The sequence below is a fragment of the Gordionus sp. m RMFG-2023 genome, chromosome 2, assembly GCF_954871325.1.
Source record: "Gordionus sp. m RMFG-2023 chromosome 2, tfGorSpeb1-WG-v2, whole genome shotgun sequence".
NCBI classification, from domain to species: Eukaryota; Metazoa; Nematomorpha; class Gordioida; order Chordodea; family Parachordodidae; genus Gordionus; species Gordionus sp. m RMFG-2023.
This window is the reverse complement of record NC_088776.1, coordinates 56655933-56677180: the sequence shown is the minus strand read 5'-3', so window position 1 is coordinate 56677180 and position 21248 is coordinate 56655933. Positions and strand designations below refer to the sequence as shown.

Genomic DNA, 21248 nt, shown 5'->3' with positions numbered 1-21248 from the left:
TGTTATGGTATCCCCTGGGAAACGGCCTCAACATTGGAGAATGCCTTCCCTTGCTATCAAAACTGCTTTCATTGTTCACACTATAAATTAGAAGAATTTCGCAGTTGTATTATGCAAAGTTGTTAAAAGATCAATTTGATAAATTTGACTGTAGAGACTTTAAAAAAGTGATGATTTGATTTTTTCTATTAATTGATATTTTAAACACAAAGATCCTGCTGTTTCAGATTCATAATAATTCGATTTGAATTGAATTTAAAAACGTTTAAAAAATATGTTACATAAATAAATTATTTAGAATTTTTTATATTTAAAGGAGATAGGACGAACATCATAAAGTTCAAATCTGGTTATGTTTTAACAGTTTCTGGTTGGATTATTTGTGATCCATATCAAAAAAATATAATTCATTCGGGATAATAGGCTATATAAATCCCTGAACCAATACAAAGCTTGAATGGTAAATTTCTAAACATTGTTTTGATGATTATTCTTTAGGATCGCTACTGAGTTGGGTAATTTTTTCTCCTATCTCCTTCAGGAAGGAAAGTGCCTTGTGACCAAAGTTTCCAAGAACACAGGAATTAGTTAAATTTATTTAACTAATTTCTTGATTATTTTAGCCACTTAAAAGAAAGATGTCTACTACTATTAAAATATATATTAATAGCCCATGTGTCTGAAAATTTTTAATAATTTACTATGTGATTACACAAAGCATGATATAAGTATAGATGTAAATTTCCCCTAGTTTTCTCACTTTTTATTTTATGATCAAATAATTTTTTTTTATTGGTTCATATATCATAATTTATATTCGTGTTAGGTTCATTTTTGATATTATAATAGCTTGACTCTAGTAATGTTCATTAGAAGTAAAAATTTTAATTAGCTGAAATATATTAAAATTTTTAATAATCACTTAAATAAGGAGAAGGATTAAAAGGTTAAAGAGATATAGGGTAGTCCAACTTCCTCTTCCAAGTTTTAATAAAATATAATAATAATTTAGCAAAGCAGAATGTTAAAATTTAATTATTAATTTTCCATAATGCAGTGTGTTTTTTGGAAGAAATAAAATATCAAGATATTTACTTAATAAAAATTTGACCCTTATTAATGATGGGTTTATAAATTAAGAGTAGAATGTATCTTAAATTTTATTATAGCAATCCTAAGTACAATTTATATTAATTAAAACAGGACACGAACTAATATGCATACGAGAGAATATAAATATCTAGTTAATTAATGTAATTGATGAAATAGGAAACAGCTGAAGAATGAGAATTTGAGTCATTCCAACAACTTAACATCAAGGACAATTGTAGCTGTACTAGCCTGATAATGTTTATCACAAATTACATTTACGTCTTGTTTTTTTGGTGTAGTCTGGAAACTATTTTTTAAATTATAATTCTCCAATCGAATGGATCTAGATAAATTATCAATGTCAGAACCGAATACTGAATTATTAAGTATTTCCTAAATAAAATATAATTAGGAGGATATTTTATAAATGATTATCAGAATAATAGAATTATCCATAAATTAAAATTTTTACAAAATAAATTTATGAAAATTATAATAAACACCAGAGTATTGAAAGGTTAAAATTATTAAAGTCTACCTCTCCAATGGAAATAATAGAATCATCCATAAAATAAAAAAATTAATATTTTTATTGAAAATTTTGTATATAAGAAAATATTTAAAAAAATTATAAATATGAAAATTTTTAACAAAAAAATATTTTTATGAGGAAATTACGCAATTTGAGATAAAATTACTCAAAGAAGCTACATAATAGTAAACGAAGCTGGAAAAATTAATTTTAAAATTTCCACTTAGTTTTTTTTTAACCCACTGTGCTTATTAAGTTATAAAATTAAATATACTGATTTGATTTTGGCTTTTTTTTAAATAATTAATAACTAATCATTTTAAAAGGAGTCGGCATAGCATTGTTCCTCAAATTACTACTCGTGATGAATGATATTACCCATATGTACCTTCCTCCTTATTTATTATAATAAACACCGGAGTATTGAAAGGTTAAAATTATTAGTCTACCTCTCCGATGGAAATAATAGAATCATCCGTAAAATAAAAAAATTAATATTTTTATTGAAAATTTTGTATATAAGAAAATATTTTAAAAGATTAATATTTTTATTGAAATTGTATATAAGAAAATATTTAAGAAAATATAAATTGTATAGATATGAAAATTATTTAACAAAAAATATAAATATTTTTATTATTTAATATGAATCTAATTTTTTGGGGAAACAAAAGGAAAGGGAGGGTAGGGAATAGTTTTGTATTGGAAGTTTAAAAAAAACAAAAAATAAGTAAAAAACGTAAGTTATTAATATGAAAAAAATAAAACTTAAATTTTAACATGCCAGCCAGCCGGCAAAAGGATTCAAAAGAATAGAAATAATTGTTATTTTTTTCAGAAAAAAATTTTTTTTTTTTAAAATATTAAATCAAGGAAGGAGGGGGAGGGGTATTTTTAGAACAAAATTATAATACTATAATACATACTTTTAATAATTTTATATATTTTTTTATTATATTTTATTCTAGGAATTTAATAAATTAATCTTAAAGTTTGATATATCATGTTATATATCTCTTAAAAAATTTTCTCTATGTAGGGGAGACCGGGGTAAAGCGATTGACGGGGTAACAATGTTAACACGAATAACTTTTAAACCCTTGAGCACAAAGATTTTAAATTTGGTGTGAAGATGAATTTTTATATTTAATAATTTCTTACCTATGTTCATCTTTTAAAAAACTTACCTGGTTTTATCTATTTTGTCAAAATGTTTTTTACCCAAAAAATATAAAAATCATTCTCTAGTATATTTGGCTTTTACTAAAATATACATATCCTCAGGATTCAAAATTTGGCACACATGTTCCTTAATGAATAAAATTTATCCGACATCTATAGCTATACTAGAAGCCACGCAATAACATGTCACCTTGGGGTAAAGCTGTTATGGGTCGGTTAAAATATATAATTCAGTAACACCAAATAATAAAAAAAAGTATATTTTAACAACTTTGTATAATTCTTTATAAATTTGATATCTTTCTTTTATATATAAAATATTTTTAAATATAAAATCGGCTCAGGATTCGGCTCGGGAGTCAGCTCAAACGGCTGATTGAGCCGCTCAATGCTGAGCCGTTTATTACGACTAAAAACTCGACTCGAGTGGCGGCTTAGCCGTTTAACAACACTACAAATAATTATAATTTCATTACTAAACTCAACTTATTCCAAGCTTCTCTTGTCCAAAACAGTTAACTTATAAAATATTCCAATTTTCTTCTAATAATTTTAGTATTACAAACAAAAAGCTAGGTTTACAATAAAATAAATTTTTGATGAGATTAATCAGATGTTATACAGATAAAATCAAACATAATAATGTAAAACGATTTTCTGGGCTTGGCAATATTTTAAAAATTATTGCAGTATAATTATTTTACTCATTCAAAAATTATACTGCTGATCTGGGCCAATAATGGCGCATGAAAGTATTTGTAACTTTGTATTAGTGATACCAATATAAAGTCTGAGGAATATTATGGATAAAATATATGGTAAACTTTAAAATCTGTTGTTTATTTTGCTTATTCATATAAGAATGATCCAGAAGTTGGTTCAAAATTAATGGATGAGACTTATTTGTTAATGTAAATTTAGTAAGTTTACGTAATGCAATAAAATCAAATAAATGGATAAAATCATTTTTAAATAACCATTGCACCTTCTATTATGATACAGGTTAAATTTAGGACTAAATAATATTGTAAATTTTTGCATTTGTTAAATTCTATTTTAAATTTATGTGATTAATTTCTAAAAAAAATATTAGGTATTGCTCAAACTTGATAAAATTGTCTTCTCTTATAAGTTACATATTATTAAATTTTAGATGTAATAAAAAATAGCTATTATACCAAATAAATTTATATAAATCATTTAGTTTTTAGATAATTTATTGGTATTTCTGATTGATTGAACAAATTTTTACCTGTGGAAAATTTTCCCAGGTCTGTCCAGAATCCTGAAAACTTAACAATTGTCAAATAATAATTTAAATTTTGAATATTAAAAAAATTCGAAATATTTAATAACAAAATAAATCTTTTTTAAAAAAAGGATAACGTTTTATTGATTGGTCGGTAATATGTTTTTATAATTTAAATAATTGGGATACTATTTAAAAAATATCCGATAGTTCTAAATAATATATTTATTTTGTGACAAATTATGATACATAAACAATATGTACAAAAAAACATCTAAAAATATTTGATTAAAAAAGTTTTCTTGATTCATCTAATCATCATCATCAAAAACGACTTTTTTGTTAGATCCGGGGAAAGGAGATAGATCAATTTTCGCGTTCATACCTTTTATAAATTTTTTTTATAAATTCAAATATAATTATTATTTGAACTTTAAATACTCTTGAAGAATTTTAAAATTTACTTTGACAATTTTAAAAGTTGTTTATAAAATTTAATCAGATGCATTAATATATCCACAGGCCCTAATAACTTGTATAAAAACCCAATAAATGCTTATTATGAACAAAACTATACAACAGAGATAAGAAGTAATCCACAAAAATATATCAAAGATACTATATATTTTATGATGATGCATTAGTGATTGAAAGTATTTACTAATCATGTAAAATAATATCAAGACACCATAAATTATAGAGATGTTTATTAATATTGTTGTTTTAATTAGTGATACAAAATCGCAAAATTTAAGCCGATTTTAAAAACGGCTATGATCTAGAAAAATATTATGAAAGCCTAAAGATTTTTCTCATAGATGGCACAAAGGTTTGGACATCTAATAGCAAAATTTACAGGCTTGAGATGTTTTTATGGTTAAAATTTGACTTGGCCGTTTTTAAAAATCGGCTCCTTATGTTAAAATAGTCAAGGATTTAATCGCTACAATCCTACTATAATCGCTCTAATATATTTAAGCAATTGTGATAAAAATTTAAATAGCAAAAGCAAGGGATTCATAATTAATAAATATTAACTGTTCGACTATATAATTACTTTAACAATAAAATGAAAATTCATGTTGGTAAAAAGATAAAATATTTTACCTTTGTTAAAACCACCCCTACCACTGCCACCTCTAGGCCCGCCACGACTTCCACCTCGACCTCCACGAGGAGTGAAACCTCCACCTCTGCTGTTTCCTCCACCTAATGCAAATAAAGATAAAATTTATTTGTTGTTATTTAATTTATCAAAATTCATAAATATACACTAAAATAAAGAAAAATTGAATAATCAAAAAATAAATGCATTAACAAGAAAATAGATGTAGTGTTGTTAAAAGGCTCGTTTTGAGCTGATTTTTAAAAACGGCTAACTCAATATTTTAGCTAGAAAAATATTGCCTACACCTCGAGATTTTGCTAATAGATGTCTAAACTTTGTTCCTTCTACAAACAAAATCTTCAGGCTTCCGTAATATTTTTCTAGATTAAATATTGAGTTAGCCGTTTTTAAAAATCGGCTCAAAACAAACCGTAACAACACTGTTTGAGAGATATAATTAATCAATGTTAAATAAACTTGGGGGATTCGATTTGCTAATATGAATCTCTGATCCATCAACTGTCGCACCGGAATTTTCCCTCAAAGCTTTTTCCAATTTTTCTTCTGAATCGAATTCTATGAAAGCGAATCTAATAAAAGGACATTTAAAATTAAAGTCAATATTATCATAAATATGTAGTATCTATATACAAAAATGTTGTTGTATCTATCTTTAGATGCATTTTATTATAATTTTATTTTACATTTTTTATAATAAAAATATTTATTTCAATTAAATTCATCAAATAATATGTTGGAGTTTATCATTTTATTTTACGCAAAGAATGAGACAAGGTAAAATTTAACATTTAAGATAATGAGCTTTCAACTATTGTAAAATATGCTATGAAAAATAATATGAAGATTTTTATACCCATCAGATTTTAAATAATTTTTAAAAAAAGTGTCCAGATTTTAATTATAAAAAAATCTTAATGTTTTATAATCTAACATTATTACTTATAATTATATTTTGTTCACTTATGGTTAAATCATAACAATGATAGGCATTTAAAAATCAATCTTATGAAAACAATAAAATCCCTATCCATATGCAGATACATGTGTAAGAATGTAATACAAGTACACTGAATCCTAGCTCCATGTGATAATATATTTCTCAGAATAAAATGAAAGTAATATGAATATCACCAGCTTCATCTAAAGACATGATACACTTGGAGCAAGTATTGCTAAGGTTGGATTTATATGGCAGTTTTTATTCATTAATAAAAGATCCTCTAGGGAATTATGATTCAGTTTAAATACTGGCTCCTTAAGATTCAATTACGAGAAACTAAGGGCAATTTTAATAGGCATTGTTAATAACGTGACCTACGTATTTTAGAAATTTTTTTTGGTACAAACCAGCATCATTTTTTTGAGATTTAGGTCAAATAGAAATATGATGCCTATACTTGTAAATAATTTCAAATGGAAAGTGAAAAGGTATATGAATTATCACTATAAAAGTTAAGTGATTAGTATTCAAATTTGACTCCAGTTTTTTTATTATAAGTTAAATGCGTCGATTAATCTCACCTTACTATAAATGACAAATATTACTAAATGAGAACAACCCTATCAATTACTGTGTATTCGCAAAAAAAAGAGACACAAAAATGATTTATTTACCCCTTAAACACTTGTGGAATCCTGCATTCCTTCGCTTCAGTGAAAATAGAATCCAATTTATCAACGCTCACACTTTCGGGAAGATTTTTAACGAAAAGGGTCGGAGGTTTTGGCCCGTCTATAAATGTAAGAATAAAATTTCTAAAATATTCAAGCGTCTTTAATAATTTATTCTTTTTCTGCACAAAAATTACTCATATCAAAAAAAAATTTTTCCCAATTTAGATACATCTTAACCTAATCATTAAACTCTATAAGGTTACCTCTTCTAGCACCGCCACCCCCTCCTCCATTAGGGCATTCCCTTGAGAAATGGCCTTCTTCGCCACATTTGAAACAACCTCCTCCTCCTCCACCACCACCTGTAAATTTGTCATTATTGAAAATAAAACAAAAAAATAATAATAAAAATCTACGGGTTTTTGTTTATAAAGTATCAAGATAATTTAGACACATATCAAAAAATAACTACAAAAATGAGTTTTGTAATTAATTTTTTGAGAATATCAAAAGATTACCTCTTGAAGATTTATCTGGGCAGTCTTTGGACATGTGTCCTTCTTTATTGCAATTGTAACAAGTGACGCCTAACATAATTTTGAAATAATTATTTGAGTCAATATAATCGTGATTGTATAACAATTAGTGATCTACATCGGGCCTAATTTTTTAAGCCCGGCCTGGTCCAAAATTTTTTTAAAAAAGTTTTGCCGGCCTAGCCCAAACCCAAATTTTTTTTAAAAAATTTACCAGATCAGCTCAGCCTGAATTTATTTAAATATAAAAATTAATTTAATTACTCTAAATTAAAGAGATATGTTATATGTCGTTTAGTTTCAATAAATAAAATCAAGTATTTTTATTTTACATAAAAAATTCAATATAAAATTGATAAATTTAGATATATTTAAAAAAAAATTCCAAGGTGCGACCCGGCCCAGCCCAAATTTTTTAAAAAATATCAGGCCTGGCTTGGCCTAAACCCGATTATTTTAAATAGAATTAGACTAGAGTCTGGCCCAAAGCCCGTTTGAGCCAGGCCTAACTTTGCAGATCTCTAATAACAATATCTATCTTTTTAAAGATATTTATTTTTATTCAATTTTTTCCCCTATCTAACTCTTATTTTATGTGTTATCTAAATTTATTTAATTTCTTTCATGCTTCTTTTTCGCTTATATTTATATTATCGATATTGTAAATATACCGGGTCGTGATCCACCTCCACTCTTCTTTTGAGGGCATTCAAAAGACATATGACCTACTTGATTGCAATTGTAACAGGTTGTACCTCCTGAATCTAGTAAAAATACAAATTTATCATCAAGCTTGTTTTAAATAATCATAAAATTTTATGGAAATCTAAAACAATCTTCAAGAATAAATTCAATATTTTATACAGCTATTTTTACTTTGATTAAAACTTTGTGCTTGCTTAGGCGGGGCAAAAGCGGTCAAATTGGCGAAATTTAAAAACCCGATCCTATAGGAAATATTTTTTTTAATATAAATTTCATTAAATAAATAAATATTTATACTCTAATAAATGAAGTTTAATGATTGGTTTATTTTTAATCTCTTTTATAGGTGGCTAAACTAATTTCTCCTGTGATAAGTATCACTCCAAGAAATATGTTTTTTGAAAATATAGGTTAATTTTTAAAGGCATAAATAAATTAACTCATAACTCAATGCTTAGCAAATTATTTTCAGCTCGCACATGTAAACAAGCAACTATAGTAATAAGAATTTTTAATCCTAAGCTTAGAATTAAATTCGTGATTGATGCAATCCTAAGATTTATAAATATTAATTGTTTGACTTAAATCTAAAAAAATAGTCTAATTAGAAATGCAAAGATTTAAACGCCTTTCACTAAAATTTATAAATAAAATTATTACAGATTATCGTTCTCGACTATAACATTCTCAAGATCCATGCCGCATTCTTTCAATTTTTTTAATAACTGGGTTTTGGAGGTTGGTAAAGTGGTTCCTTTAAATTTGATGTTCATGCTTTCTGAATGGTATTAGAAAAAAAAAATCATGTAAGGTAATAATTGATAAAACTAAGGTTAATTCATTCAACATCTAGGTTACGTTTCCGCCTGTCATAATTTTGCTATAGCAGCTAGGACACTCTTTTTTTGTTCGTCTTTATTATAACATTACCATAAGGTGATGATGGTACTAGATTAGGCAATTTATCATTTTTTTAGTCTAAAAATCGCATTCTATTCAGACAACTATCAAAATTTTATTTCTAAAAAGAAAAAAAAAGGAATTAAACTGCTTCTTAGCTGAGATTTTTTTGTGAAACATTTTTAATAACATGTACCACATTGTGTTCTATTTTTTGAAAAATTTACTTTTAAAAAAATGATTCTAATTTTTTAAAGGTAGTAAAATTCATAATAACTTAATTTATGGGCAAAAAAATATAAACTAGTATATTTCTATAATCAAGAATGAATATAATAATTATTCATACTTATTTGGGCAACAGCGTTTGTATCACCAGCACCTATCATATTTTGAAAATTATAAATTTCAATATTAAGTAATGAAAATTATTCATTTAATAAAAAATATTTTTGCCCAATTAGCATTTTTAAAAATGCCTCATTTAATATATTAACCAAAATAATATTATGTAAGCCTTAAGATTTTTCTCATAGATGGCAGAGAGGTTTGTATGTCCTTTTATCAAATCCAGAGGCTTAGATAATATTTCAGCTACTATAATCAATTAGGCCATTTAGCAACACTATGGCCAATTAATTGTATGGGGAAAAATGTTCAGGCTGTATCCATCTTATATGAAATATAAGCCTTTTTATAATTTGCCCAAAAATTACATGAGTATTTAGGCTATGATATATTTAAGAATTATATGTGAAACCTGTAGTTTTAGGTTTTGCTTTGACTTGTGATTCTTCCTCATCATCGTCTTCCTCATCATCCTCTTCTTCGTCATCATCTTCCTCCTCCTCATCATCAGATGGATCGCTCTCTTCTTTAGCCACTGCTTTCACAATTTGTTGAGATTTTTCAGTTGGCTTAGGCTTAGTGGAGACTTGATAGTCAATAAAAAAATGAGTTTAGTCACAAAATAAAAAATTTCTAAAAAAATTTAAAAATATCACGATAAATGACTATCAAAAACTCAAGACAGTTGCCCTAAAAATAATTTCTGAATCCATAAAAAATTATTTACCTTTAACATTACTTTCTTCCTCGTCTTCTTCATCATCTGACTCTTCATCTGAGTCATCATCTGAATCATCTTCTTTAGGGGCGTTTTGTTTGATTTCTGTTGATGGTTTAATTGGTTTGGAAGGTATATTGCCTGTAAATGTAAAATATAGTAATTTAAAATTTATACCAGTATTTTTCCATTTAAATTTTATTTTGAAATAGTTTAAAAATCTTATTTATCTGGCTTATATTTTTGAGAACCAAATATATATTATCGGTTTTTCTTTATTTTCATAATAAAAAATGAATAAAAGAAACAAAATATGGAAGGATTTAAAAATATTTATAAAGACACATTTCACTCTAAACATTTTTCCATTTAAATAATATGATTAATGAATTACAATTAATTATTCATGATAATGCAACAAAATGGAATTGGTTATGAGATATGAAAAATAAGTTTTTCTTGGTTTGCCCATGGTTTATAGATATTTTTTGCATAAAAATAATTGGTTTTTTTATGACATTTGTTAAAAGATAATTTCTAAATATGAATCAAAAATATTGGATCATGGTGCATGAATATCAGGAAAAAAATGTGGATCAACAAGACATAATTCCTAGATTATCCTATAAGAATTTTTATAAAGTTTTGAATGCTTTTATCCAATTATGAAAATTTAAAAAAACAAAAATAAAATTTTAAGAAACCTAAGGTCAAAATATCATATATACACAAATAATGTTTCATTTATAATGTAAATAATAGAATGCAGTACACAAAATAAAAGATTCCACATTTTGATTTTTTTACAAGATAAGCTGTCAAAACCAATAATTGTAATGAAAATAATTTTTTGATTTAATACACATCAAAGGGAAAATATCCAAACCTAATAAGCAATTTTCAGGAAATTTCATGTATGGAAAAGGACAGACTGGAAAGTAGTAGACTATTTTTAGAGCTGAGATTTAGGGAAATTTATGCTTTGATAAATAAATAGGAAATGGAATGTTTAAAAAAATTTTCATGGGTGAGTTTGAGCCACCCTCTATGATATTGTGGAACATTTTTATGTGAAAAAAATAATATACTTGAAAATAAAAATTTAATCCATATTTATTTTTTGATAGATGTTTAGTCAATAATCAAAACTATTTCTTAGCATTATTTGTTTACTTTTATTATTAATAATATACTTGATTTTTAAAATAAAAATTTAATCCATATTTATTTTTTGATAGAGGTTTAGTCAATAATCAAAACTATTTCTTAGCATTATTTGTTTACTTTTATTATTTTTTTCATCCTCCTCCATATCTTCATCAGAATCATCATCATCATCATCAGAATCTTCTTCTTTAGAGGCAATTTGTTTTATTTCAGCTGGAAGTTTTTTAGTTTTTGTAGACCCATTTCCTATAAAGCAAAGCAAAATAAATTACAACCAATTAGAGATTAATATAAAAGCATTTTTTGGTTAAAACCAGAAAAGCATTAATATTTAAATGTTAGAACTAGTCATTTATTATTTGATTTGAAAATCAGTCATAATTATAAATTTTACCAATCCCAATTCAATAAATATGCAGAATATGCTAAACTCAGACCAAAAATATGTTTAGACTAGATTCAGGCAAATCATTTTATGATTAACTTAAACAAAAGTAAAATACTATATTAGTTAAATACTAACTTGACTTTTTTGCTTTCATTTCATTAAGATACAATTCATCAAGGAAATTCCATTTTTATAAAATTCTTAACTTAAAGAAGCAATTATCCAGTTAATTTATTATATATATGGTTGTGAATTGTCACCAAGCTAGAACTTTCTAAACTTACTCATCAATCATTATTAGTATATACCACTAATGAATTGTGAAAATGTTTTAGTGAAGCTAGTGACAACTGACAATAATAGTTCATATCATAGAAACTTTCATCTCCAATACCTGTATCTTAATTTAAAATACCAATTCAGTATCTTAATAAATATAATTATATTGGCAAAATTATTTTTAAAAAATGGAAATTAGTACACCACATAATTAGACTAGTAAATTTGTTTAATTTAAAGCAGAAAAAATAAAGTGCATGTGGTAAAATTTTGCATCTTATTCATAAATACTTATTATTTTTGAATTTACCTAAATTATTTTTTGTAGGAGTTTTGGTAGGTGGTTTGGTAGTTACTTCATCACTATCACTTGATTCTTCTGAACTAGATTCTTCTTTTTGGGAAACTTTTTTAGAAATTTCAACTTTTTTTGTTTCCTTTTCTTTAGTAGCTAAATTATTTTTTGTAGGAGTTTTGGTAGGTGGTTGAATAATTTCTTCACTATCACTTGATTCTTCTGAACTAGATTCTTCTTTTTGGGTAACTTTTTTAGAAATTTCCACTTTTTTTGTTTCCTTTTCCTTAGTAGCTGTTTATTTTAAGATAACGTAAATATACATAATAAAATAATATATACTTATATTATTTTTTGTAGGGGTTTTGGTAGGTGGTTGAATAGTTTCTTCTTCACTGTCACTTGATTCTTCTGAACTGGAATCTTGTTTTTGTATAACTTTTTTAGGAACTTCTAATTTTTTTATCTCCTTTTCTTTGGATACTAAAATTTAATATGAAAATTAACATGACAAAATAATATCTAATGTTTATATAATTAAGATATGAATAACATAAAGAATTATAATTATAAAATAATTATTTTATTATATTAAGTATACATTTTGCTTTTTTAGATTTGGGTTTTAGAATTTCTTCGGTTTCTTCTGCCTTAATTTCTATATTCAAATTCATGAATAATAAAAAAAATTAAAAAAATATACCTTTTTTTCTTTTCAATTTAGAATTTTCTTGATTTTCAGCCTTGGCCATACCATTAATCTGCTATAAATGATATTTAAAATAGAAATTTGCAATTCATACCTTTAACTTTTTCGCTACAACCATGTTTGAAGGAAATATAGATTTATAATATTTTTAGTTACACGAAGAAAATAGGGAACTAAATTTTCAACATTGATCTCTATTCTTCCCAGGAAATGGCATGTATATATTGTTAACAATAAAAGAAATCCTTGCAACTAAACTTTTAATTTATGATAAAAATACAAATGATCTATCCTTACCAGATACCAATTTTACCGATTTAGATGTATTTAAATATATATAATTTTAAGTAAAAATTTAAATAACATTTACACACCCATGTAGTGTTGTTAAGTTCCAGATTTGGGACAATTTTAAGAACAGCATGATTAAGATTTTAGTCATATTAATATGATATAATGCTGGAAGTTTTGTTCATAGGTTGCAATTAGGTTTGAATCCCTATTTGTTAAATTTTGGGGCTAACATATTATTATTTTGGCTAAATTGTGAATCCTACCGTTTTTAAAACGTAACAGGCCGTTAAACAACACTATTACCAGGATTGTAGTCAACTCTACTTCAATTTTATTGTCTGAATTTTTCCATACTTATCTTAATCTCATATGCCCTGCCCTGCCCTGCCCTGCCTAGCAAATCTCATCCTCAACTTGCAAATTACCTTCCTTATCATTTTAAAACAAAGTTTTGTTCAAAGATTTTCATTGTCAAAAAGATGAATCAGTTAAACTTGTGAAACAGCAGCCAGTTTAGTATTTTAGTCATAATAATATTAAGCCAACCTCAGGCAAATAGAGATCCAAGCTTTTCTGCCACCTTTGAGAAAAATTTAGACTTACATATTGTTATTTTGATTTAACCCAAATATATCTCTTTACCAACAATAATAAGAACAATAAAGTAACACAATATTGTAGAATCATATTTGTTGAGCTACCAATAATCAGATTAAATCATCAGACTTATCAATTGTGAATTACGCCCCCCCCCCCCCGCAATACATTTCAAGCAGAATCACGCAACAAAGTTGGCAGACATTAAAATCAGAAACATTCCACCAGATCACACTGCACAAACACTAAATATCTAGAGGAGCAAGAATAAATTTTGGCAAATATCTTTTACAACATATCCGTATTCTAAACAATAACGTATACTATTTAGATAATTGGAAAATTATCTTTCATATAACATTTCATATTTTGCGACATGGGCGTAACAAGGCATTTGAACAAAAGCTCATCGTATTGAGAAATATTTAGCACCTTTATAGTTAGGTTGCATTTGATATGTATTTATTTTTTTTTAAATTATTTTTTAAAGTTTTCACATCACGTGGTTACGGTTTAAAAATAAACCATAAATGCTGAGGTAAATTATTATAAGCATTAATTTAAAAAACAAGATGGGTAAAATTTTCTTTTCTTCATTAATTTAGGTATATATTGATACAGATCTTATAAATTATTTTGTCTTAATATTGTATTCTGAATATTAGATGACAAAATTGCCTTATTTACTCATTCCTCCTTAATTTTTTTTAACTATTTATGATTAAAATAATTTTGTCAGATATTTATTTCACGTCTATATACAATTAATAGCAATGTATTATAAATCAAGAAAGTTGACCCAAAATGCAAGTAAGAGTCTTAAAATAAATTGATATATAATGTTTATTGTTGTTAAACGGCGCTGCGAGCCTAGTTTCTATTTGTTATAAATGAAATATATTATATATCTATATTATAATTTTCCGATGTCCTCACTACGTCATCGTGACATCATGTCAACGCTACGTCATGTCATCGCTACGTCATGTCATCGGTACGTATTTAATTTTATTTTTTTTATTTGTTGATTTTATTTATTTATTTTATACAAACAGATGATACTACCAACAGTCTTAATTTATTTTTAAATAGATTATATTTTTTATAATTTTTAGCGATTATTATTTTTGCCATTTAGAACGGGAACCATATTTGTTAATAACATTTTATCACATTTGATTTTGGAAAAATGGATAGATATCTATTATAATAATCCTCAAAAAACGTCAATCAAATTTAGCCAATAGTGATCTTTTAAAAAAAATTTGTCCAATAAAAATGATTATGGGGTAATCGGTCCAATGGTAATCATGTAACAACCTTAACATTCATTCAATTTTATAACACATTTTACCATCTTCACTTCATAAGGTTTTTATTTTATAGTTTTTATAGTTAACCTACAGGAAACGTTAATATATTTAAATACTCTTTTAAACAAAGACCTCCTATCATAGATTTAAATCAAATATGAGGTCAACCTGATTGTCTCACAAAAACTCTGTGGTCGTATCCATTGGCTATTTAGAAGATTATTGGCAAGGGTCAAAATCCAATGTCTTAATTTATTAGGTAGCAATTAAGATTGATTGTTAAGGGAGAAATTAAAAGAGTATTTATGAAAGTCTTAAAAGCATTTAAATAATTTTTCATGATAAATGTAGGTTTTATATGAAATTCATGTGTATATTTAATAGTTCCTTTCTAAAATAATCATTTTTATTATTATTCCAAAACTGGAGATAGAATAGACACCAAATTTTATTTTTATAATTTTAATAAATATTATTCTATTCTCCAAATAACTTTTCTTTAAATCCAAAAAATTTAATAATTAACTAAAATATTGTTTTAAGCTGCGTCCAAACTGTTTTAAAAAATCCTTAAAATTTTTACAAATTATTAACAACATTTTGGACACATTTAAGTTTTAAAAAAATTAAAATATTCAAAATGTTTGATATGATTCAATTATTAGTTATTAATTAAAAGATAAGTAAATATTTAATTGTATTTATTATTATATATTACCTTTCAGTTATTAAACTTTATATGAACTTATTAATGGTTATATTTAAATTTTATTTATATACTTAATAAATAAATATATGTTGTAAATAATTGTATCAATATTTAATAAACAGTTGGAAAACTAATAATAACTTTTATTTTGAAAGATAATTTTTCCATAAAATATATATAAATTATTATATTTGAGTTATATAATAAAATTATAATATAAATTATAAAATATCTTTTAAGAGTAGGAATAGGAATATTTTTATTAATAACTATAGGGTTTTCATTTTCTTTGTTGTCATTATCTTGATCTAGCTATTATTCTATAATAAATAATAGTAACATAATGTACAGAATCATTAGACATAGGGATAGCAATTTCATTAAGGTATGATGCAGTTAATTTTATATACATATATAAAATAATACTGTTCCGAGATGTCAATAATTACAGAGATTATTAAGAATTAAATAATTTTGTAAAAAATGTCCACTTACTAATCCTTCAATTACCATTAAATAATTCAATCTATTATAATATAGTGTTGTATATTTTCTCATAACTTCATAATTGTAGAATGTATGTTATTCATAACTTATAATATTTTTGATGAAATGTATAAAATTTTTGTTTTACTTATATATATTTGACTATGATTGTAGTTAACCTCTTATTATTTGATAACTTAAAATATTTTATTTTTTCTATTGTAATTTAATATCAATTTCTTAAATTTAATTTTATAATTTGTAACTAAATAATAAATCATTCGGAAAGGTGGTGGTTTGTTTAAAATTTAAATTAGGATGAACATATTTTCAGCATGGTACTTTCATTTGTATTCATGAATTTCATATAATGATAGGTAAATCAGATATATCCCCTTCATTTGATGATAATTTTGAAAAATTTTTCCAATTAATATATACATATAATAGACAGATTTAATTCTTATAAACCCCTTACTATTTTTCAGGATCCAAGGAAAAAATTAATTATTCTGAATTTGTCTGGGCTTGGGAAATATTTTTCACAATTAATTAGAACTTGGACGTAGCTTGCTAAACATTTTTTAAAAAATTTTTTAATTTTAAATATGGGCTAAAAATTGGCTTGAAAATTTCTTATGAAGACATTGCCCGGCCTGATCAGAAACCAAGGCAGATGCAACTTTCATATTCTGATTGTATTTTTAAATACATTGTAATATATTTTATTTCAGTTCTCAACTACCAAAATTATTACGGTCTTTGGCAGGTTTGAGAAAATTTTCCCAAGCGCGTGGACCTGATTAGGCATAGGTGTAATATTTAACACAGAATATTTATATGGCCCTCAGGTAAAAGCTAATTTAAATATTATTTTTATTCAAAAAAATAGTATTCACTCAGTCTAAATGGGTTGGCCTTGGTATGAAGAGGTGAGCTGGGTTAAGATAGAATAAAAAATAGATATGGTTTTTAGAGATTTCCCTATCTCCAGGTTTGGGAAAAAAAATTTGAAAATTACTATGGGTTGGCCAGGCTTGAGAAAAATTTTTATAAAATTATTATGAGTTGGACTGGGCTTGGAAAATATTTTTATAAATTATATTGGGCTGGGCTTGGGGAAAATTATAAGCTTGGGCGTTTGATAATTTTTTTATTATTAACTATGGGTCAGACATTGGCCTTAAACAAGTTATTTAGCAGGCTTGTGCTCGGCCTGATCAAAAAACCAAGGCCCATGAAAATCTGATTTTTATTGTAAATTCATTATGATTATTTAAATGTTTTATTTCAGTTCACAATTACCAAAATTATTATGATCTTTCGGCTTGGATGAATTTTTCAAAATTATTATGGCTTTGTACTTTACCTGGGAATTTTTTTAAAATATTAAATATTATGTATAAATGATCAGTAATGTTAACATATTGGTATTATCAAGTAAAAGTTTTAAATTTATTCTTACTCAAATTTAATCTTAGTTTTAATGGATTGAACCTGGCCTGAAGGGGGGAAGGGGTAAAAAGAATAAAATTGGATATAATTTTCAAATAACAGGTTACATCTAGCATAAATATAAGAAGAAAGTTCTCATTCCCCGTCATTTTTGACTGGCTATCTACTAGTATTATTAATGTTATAAATATCATATACAAATCAATTATATAATATATATACCAATTGTCATGTGGTAGAATACTTGATTCACATATACATATTAAATAATATTACAGAATGCTGACTGTACTAGTGGTTATGAATGTTTGGAAGCATTAACAAGTCGTAACCTAGGTAACCTCTTATCAGATGAACAATTAAGAGTTGCCATAGGCCATCAACTTGGATGTAACATTGTTCAACCACATACATGCATCAATTGTAAAATATTAGTTGACTCCAAAGAAAGACACGGTCTAAATTGTATATATAGTCAAGACAGGCATGCAAGGCATGCAGCAATTAATTTAGCTATTAGCCGTTCTCTTACCAGGGCCCGAATACCAAACATCCTGGAGCCTACAAATTTATCATTAGATGATGGCTTAAGACCAGATGGCTTAACTTCCGTGCTTTAGTCTTTAGGGAAATCCTTAATTTGGGACTTCACATGCGTATCTTCTTTCCCAAAAAATTTAAATTCTAATCCGGTTGATATAGTCGAGAAAAAAAAACAATGAAATATTCCAAATTCACAAATTATATTTTTACACCGATCGTTATTTCTTCCCTTGGACATATGCCAAGCGGAACTTTAAAGTTCTTAAAAAATATAGGGATAAGACAAGAGCCCTTACATAAGAACCAAAAGAATTCTATTTTTTAAAACAAAACCTTCAAATCACTATTTTAAAATATAATTACTCATGTTTTTTGGGAACTTGTAGTCCCTCCGTTTTTATATAATATTGTTTTATTTTATTTTATATTTGATATTAATTTTATTTCTATATATATTTTTAATTTAAAAAATAAATGACATTAGTATCAAAAAAAAAATAAAAAATAAAGAAATTGTATACAATTAATAACGTTTATGTTTTTGATCAGTAAAATTTTCACTGTATATCCAGTTTCTTAATCTTGATTTATTATTGAAAAATTGCAAATTATTTGAAATAATATTGTACTCTAAATATTAGATAGACAATGATTAAGACTTCCTCTCAATATATCAATAAAACATAAAGTGAATATTAAGAAATGATTAATGAAATAAACAAGCATCCAAGTAGTATCTTTAAGTTTCAATTCAAGTTAAATTTCTTCTTGAGTTGTTATTAGATAATTATTGTATTTTAAAAGGGTTGAGTTTGAAACTGTGATTAATGTATAATATATTCTGAATTTAAAATAATTAAAATATAAAAATAAATTTTATAATATTTAATCCGCAAGTTGGCGGATTATTTTATAAAAATAAAATTTTTTTTTGTTTTAATATTTTTTTAGATACTATATTAAAAATATTATTTTAAGATGAATTTTCGTCCATTTCAAAAAAAATAATTTCACTGTATTAAATATTTTCTTGTGTTAAAAATTAATAATGTGAAACAATCTTGATAGCAAAATTTTTTTTTGTATTATTTTATTACATTACATAGATTAAAAATAATATTACAAATATAATAATGAGATTTTCAATATTTATAATAAATAACATAGCATTAAAAAGAATGATACATCTAGCATAAAAATACCTTATGATATTCCCTTTTTAAGTAGTAAATAAAAAATGTTATTCAATTTATATTGGTAAAAAATGTCATATGTTTAATTTAATATTTAATGGATATTAGTATAATAGTTTTTCTATACCTGTATACCTGTAAGATTATGCTATGCATAGAATCATAGGAGTAGCCAGAATTTTCTTAAAGGGTGGGGGGTATTAAAAAATTTATAGGGGCTAACCCAGACCCCATTCTCGGCTTTCGGCCGGGTTTTCCTAATGTATATATAGTCAGAAAATATTTTTACAATATAGGAGCTTAATTTTAATTTAAAAAAAATTATAATTGGTTAAGAGATGCGTGAAACAAATAGGAAATATATTTTTATTATTTTATATCAAATATAATAAATTACATATATGTATATACACATTAATACAAAAGCATGGTAATAATTTATTCCAAACAAGTTTAAGAAATTTTATTATAAAAGGTAAGTAGACATATAGTTGATTGATATTATATAGAATTTAGAAAATATTAGCTAAAATTCCATTTTTACAGATATATTTGACAATATAGAATATATTACAGTTAATATTTGAACAAACTTTACTAGTCTTAATAATAAACATAAGCAACAATTTGTGTTCAATTCTTTAACGCCATCTATTTGTTTAAAAAAAAAATATTATTCATCCCAATTGATGTATCTTATTAGACACTGACGCTACTGAAATATAGAATTATTTTTTTCATTTACATTCTTTAAAAGATATTTTCTGATACCCTTATCAATATTTTATAGTCCTCTGTAAATTTATAACTATTGGTAAAAATTATTTGATTGCCATACGATCATAGATAAAATTAGATATACTGTAAATCTAAGACACATAATATACTGTTGTGCATTAATTTATTTATTTATTTAATTTATAATTTAATTTTATCAATAATTTCATAATTATTTTTTACTTTGATTAAGATAAATAAATTAAAGTTACTCACTTTAAAAAATTATATTTATATATTATATTATTTAGTATAGATATATTAAAAGTAATTTTAATATATTTTACTTTTGTGTCTTAAAACTTATCTTTGGCTAATATTTTATTTCTTAAAAAACATTTTTGGTTTCGCTTTTTTTTATATAAATACTTTTTTCCAAAAAAAGTATAAATTATAATCAATAGTTTTAGTTTAAAAAAATATTAACTTTCACATTCTTTATTTCATTATTGTTTAAGATAAATGCATACATTTTTGCGGGATTAGAAATAAAAGAGGACTAAGGAGGATATTTTTATTTAGCATAAAATGATATTCACAAATATTGATAAATTTTTGAAGGGGGCGGTGAATTTCCCCTTGTCCCCATCCCTGGCTACGATTATGAATATAATAAATATTTGTTAACTAGAGTTGAATCGGATTATATTTTTTAAATAAAGTTAACTATAACAGATATAATTTACCTTAAATGTTAATTTAGTTTTCTGTCCCTTTGGAGGTTAACTATAGATAGATAGAAAGAAAGAAAGAAAGAAAAGAAAGAAAGAAAGAAAGAAAGAAAGAAAAAAAGACTCTTAAAAACTTTTATATACTTAGACATTATTCATTCTTTGGAGAAAAAGCCGGGGGGTCGCATCTATTCCTTGCTTATAAAGGAACTTACTTAAATAATCAATTCGAGTGATTATTTTTATGTCACATAGGTCAATGTTCCTATATGATTATTTCCAAAATTTTAGGTTACTATATATTATTATTTACATTTAGACCTGTGTACCGACAGAACTAATGGTGGTCGGTGCGAGTTTCAAAGGT

General features: G+C 25.1%; 1 protein-coding gene across 2 annotated transcripts; it reads right to left on the bottom strand.

Moving 5' to 3' along the window:
* Positions 1 to 4205: 4205 nt before the first annotated feature.
* Positions 4206 to 13003, bottom strand: LOC135923701 (nucleolin-like). Of its 2 annotated transcripts, none has more exons than XM_065458601.1 (18): positions 12938 to 13003; positions 12838 to 12898; positions 12736 to 12792; positions 12477 to 12617; positions 12150 to 12428; positions 11290 to 11418; positions 10015 to 10146; positions 9700 to 9873; positions 9289 to 9321; positions 8700 to 8817; positions 8211 to 8281; positions 8006 to 8098; positions 7317 to 7385; positions 7062 to 7160; positions 6799 to 6916; positions 5641 to 5753; positions 5163 to 5264; positions 4206 to 4440 (listed from the first exon to the last, which is right to left on the bottom strand). In XM_065458601.1, the coding sequence occupies exons 1-18, from the start codon at positions 12959 to 12961 to the stop codon at positions 4367 to 4369; spliced, it is 1887 nt and encodes a 628-aa protein (XP_065314673.1). In that variant the 5' UTR covers positions 12962 to 13003; the 3' UTR covers positions 4206 to 4366. The 2 variants fall into 2 exon arrangements, with proteins under 2 accessions (XP_065314673.1, XP_065314674.1); XM_065458602.1 differs by having other exon boundaries at positions 4207 to 4440; positions 12150 to 12290.
* Positions 13004 to 21248: the final 8245 nt, after the last annotated feature.

Coding starts and splice junctions, on each gene's coding strand:
- LOC135923701 (XM_065458601.1), bottom strand. CDS start 12,961: ATGGTTGTAGCGAAAAAGTTAAAG. Junction 12,899..12,937: donor TTGTAGCGAAAAAGTTAAAG/GTATGAATTGCA, acceptor TATCATTTATAG/CAGATTAATGGTATGGCCAA. Junction 8,099..8,210: donor AGCACAAAGTTTTAATCAAA/GTAAAAATAGCT, acceptor TATTTTTACTAG/ATTCAGGAGGTACAACCTGT.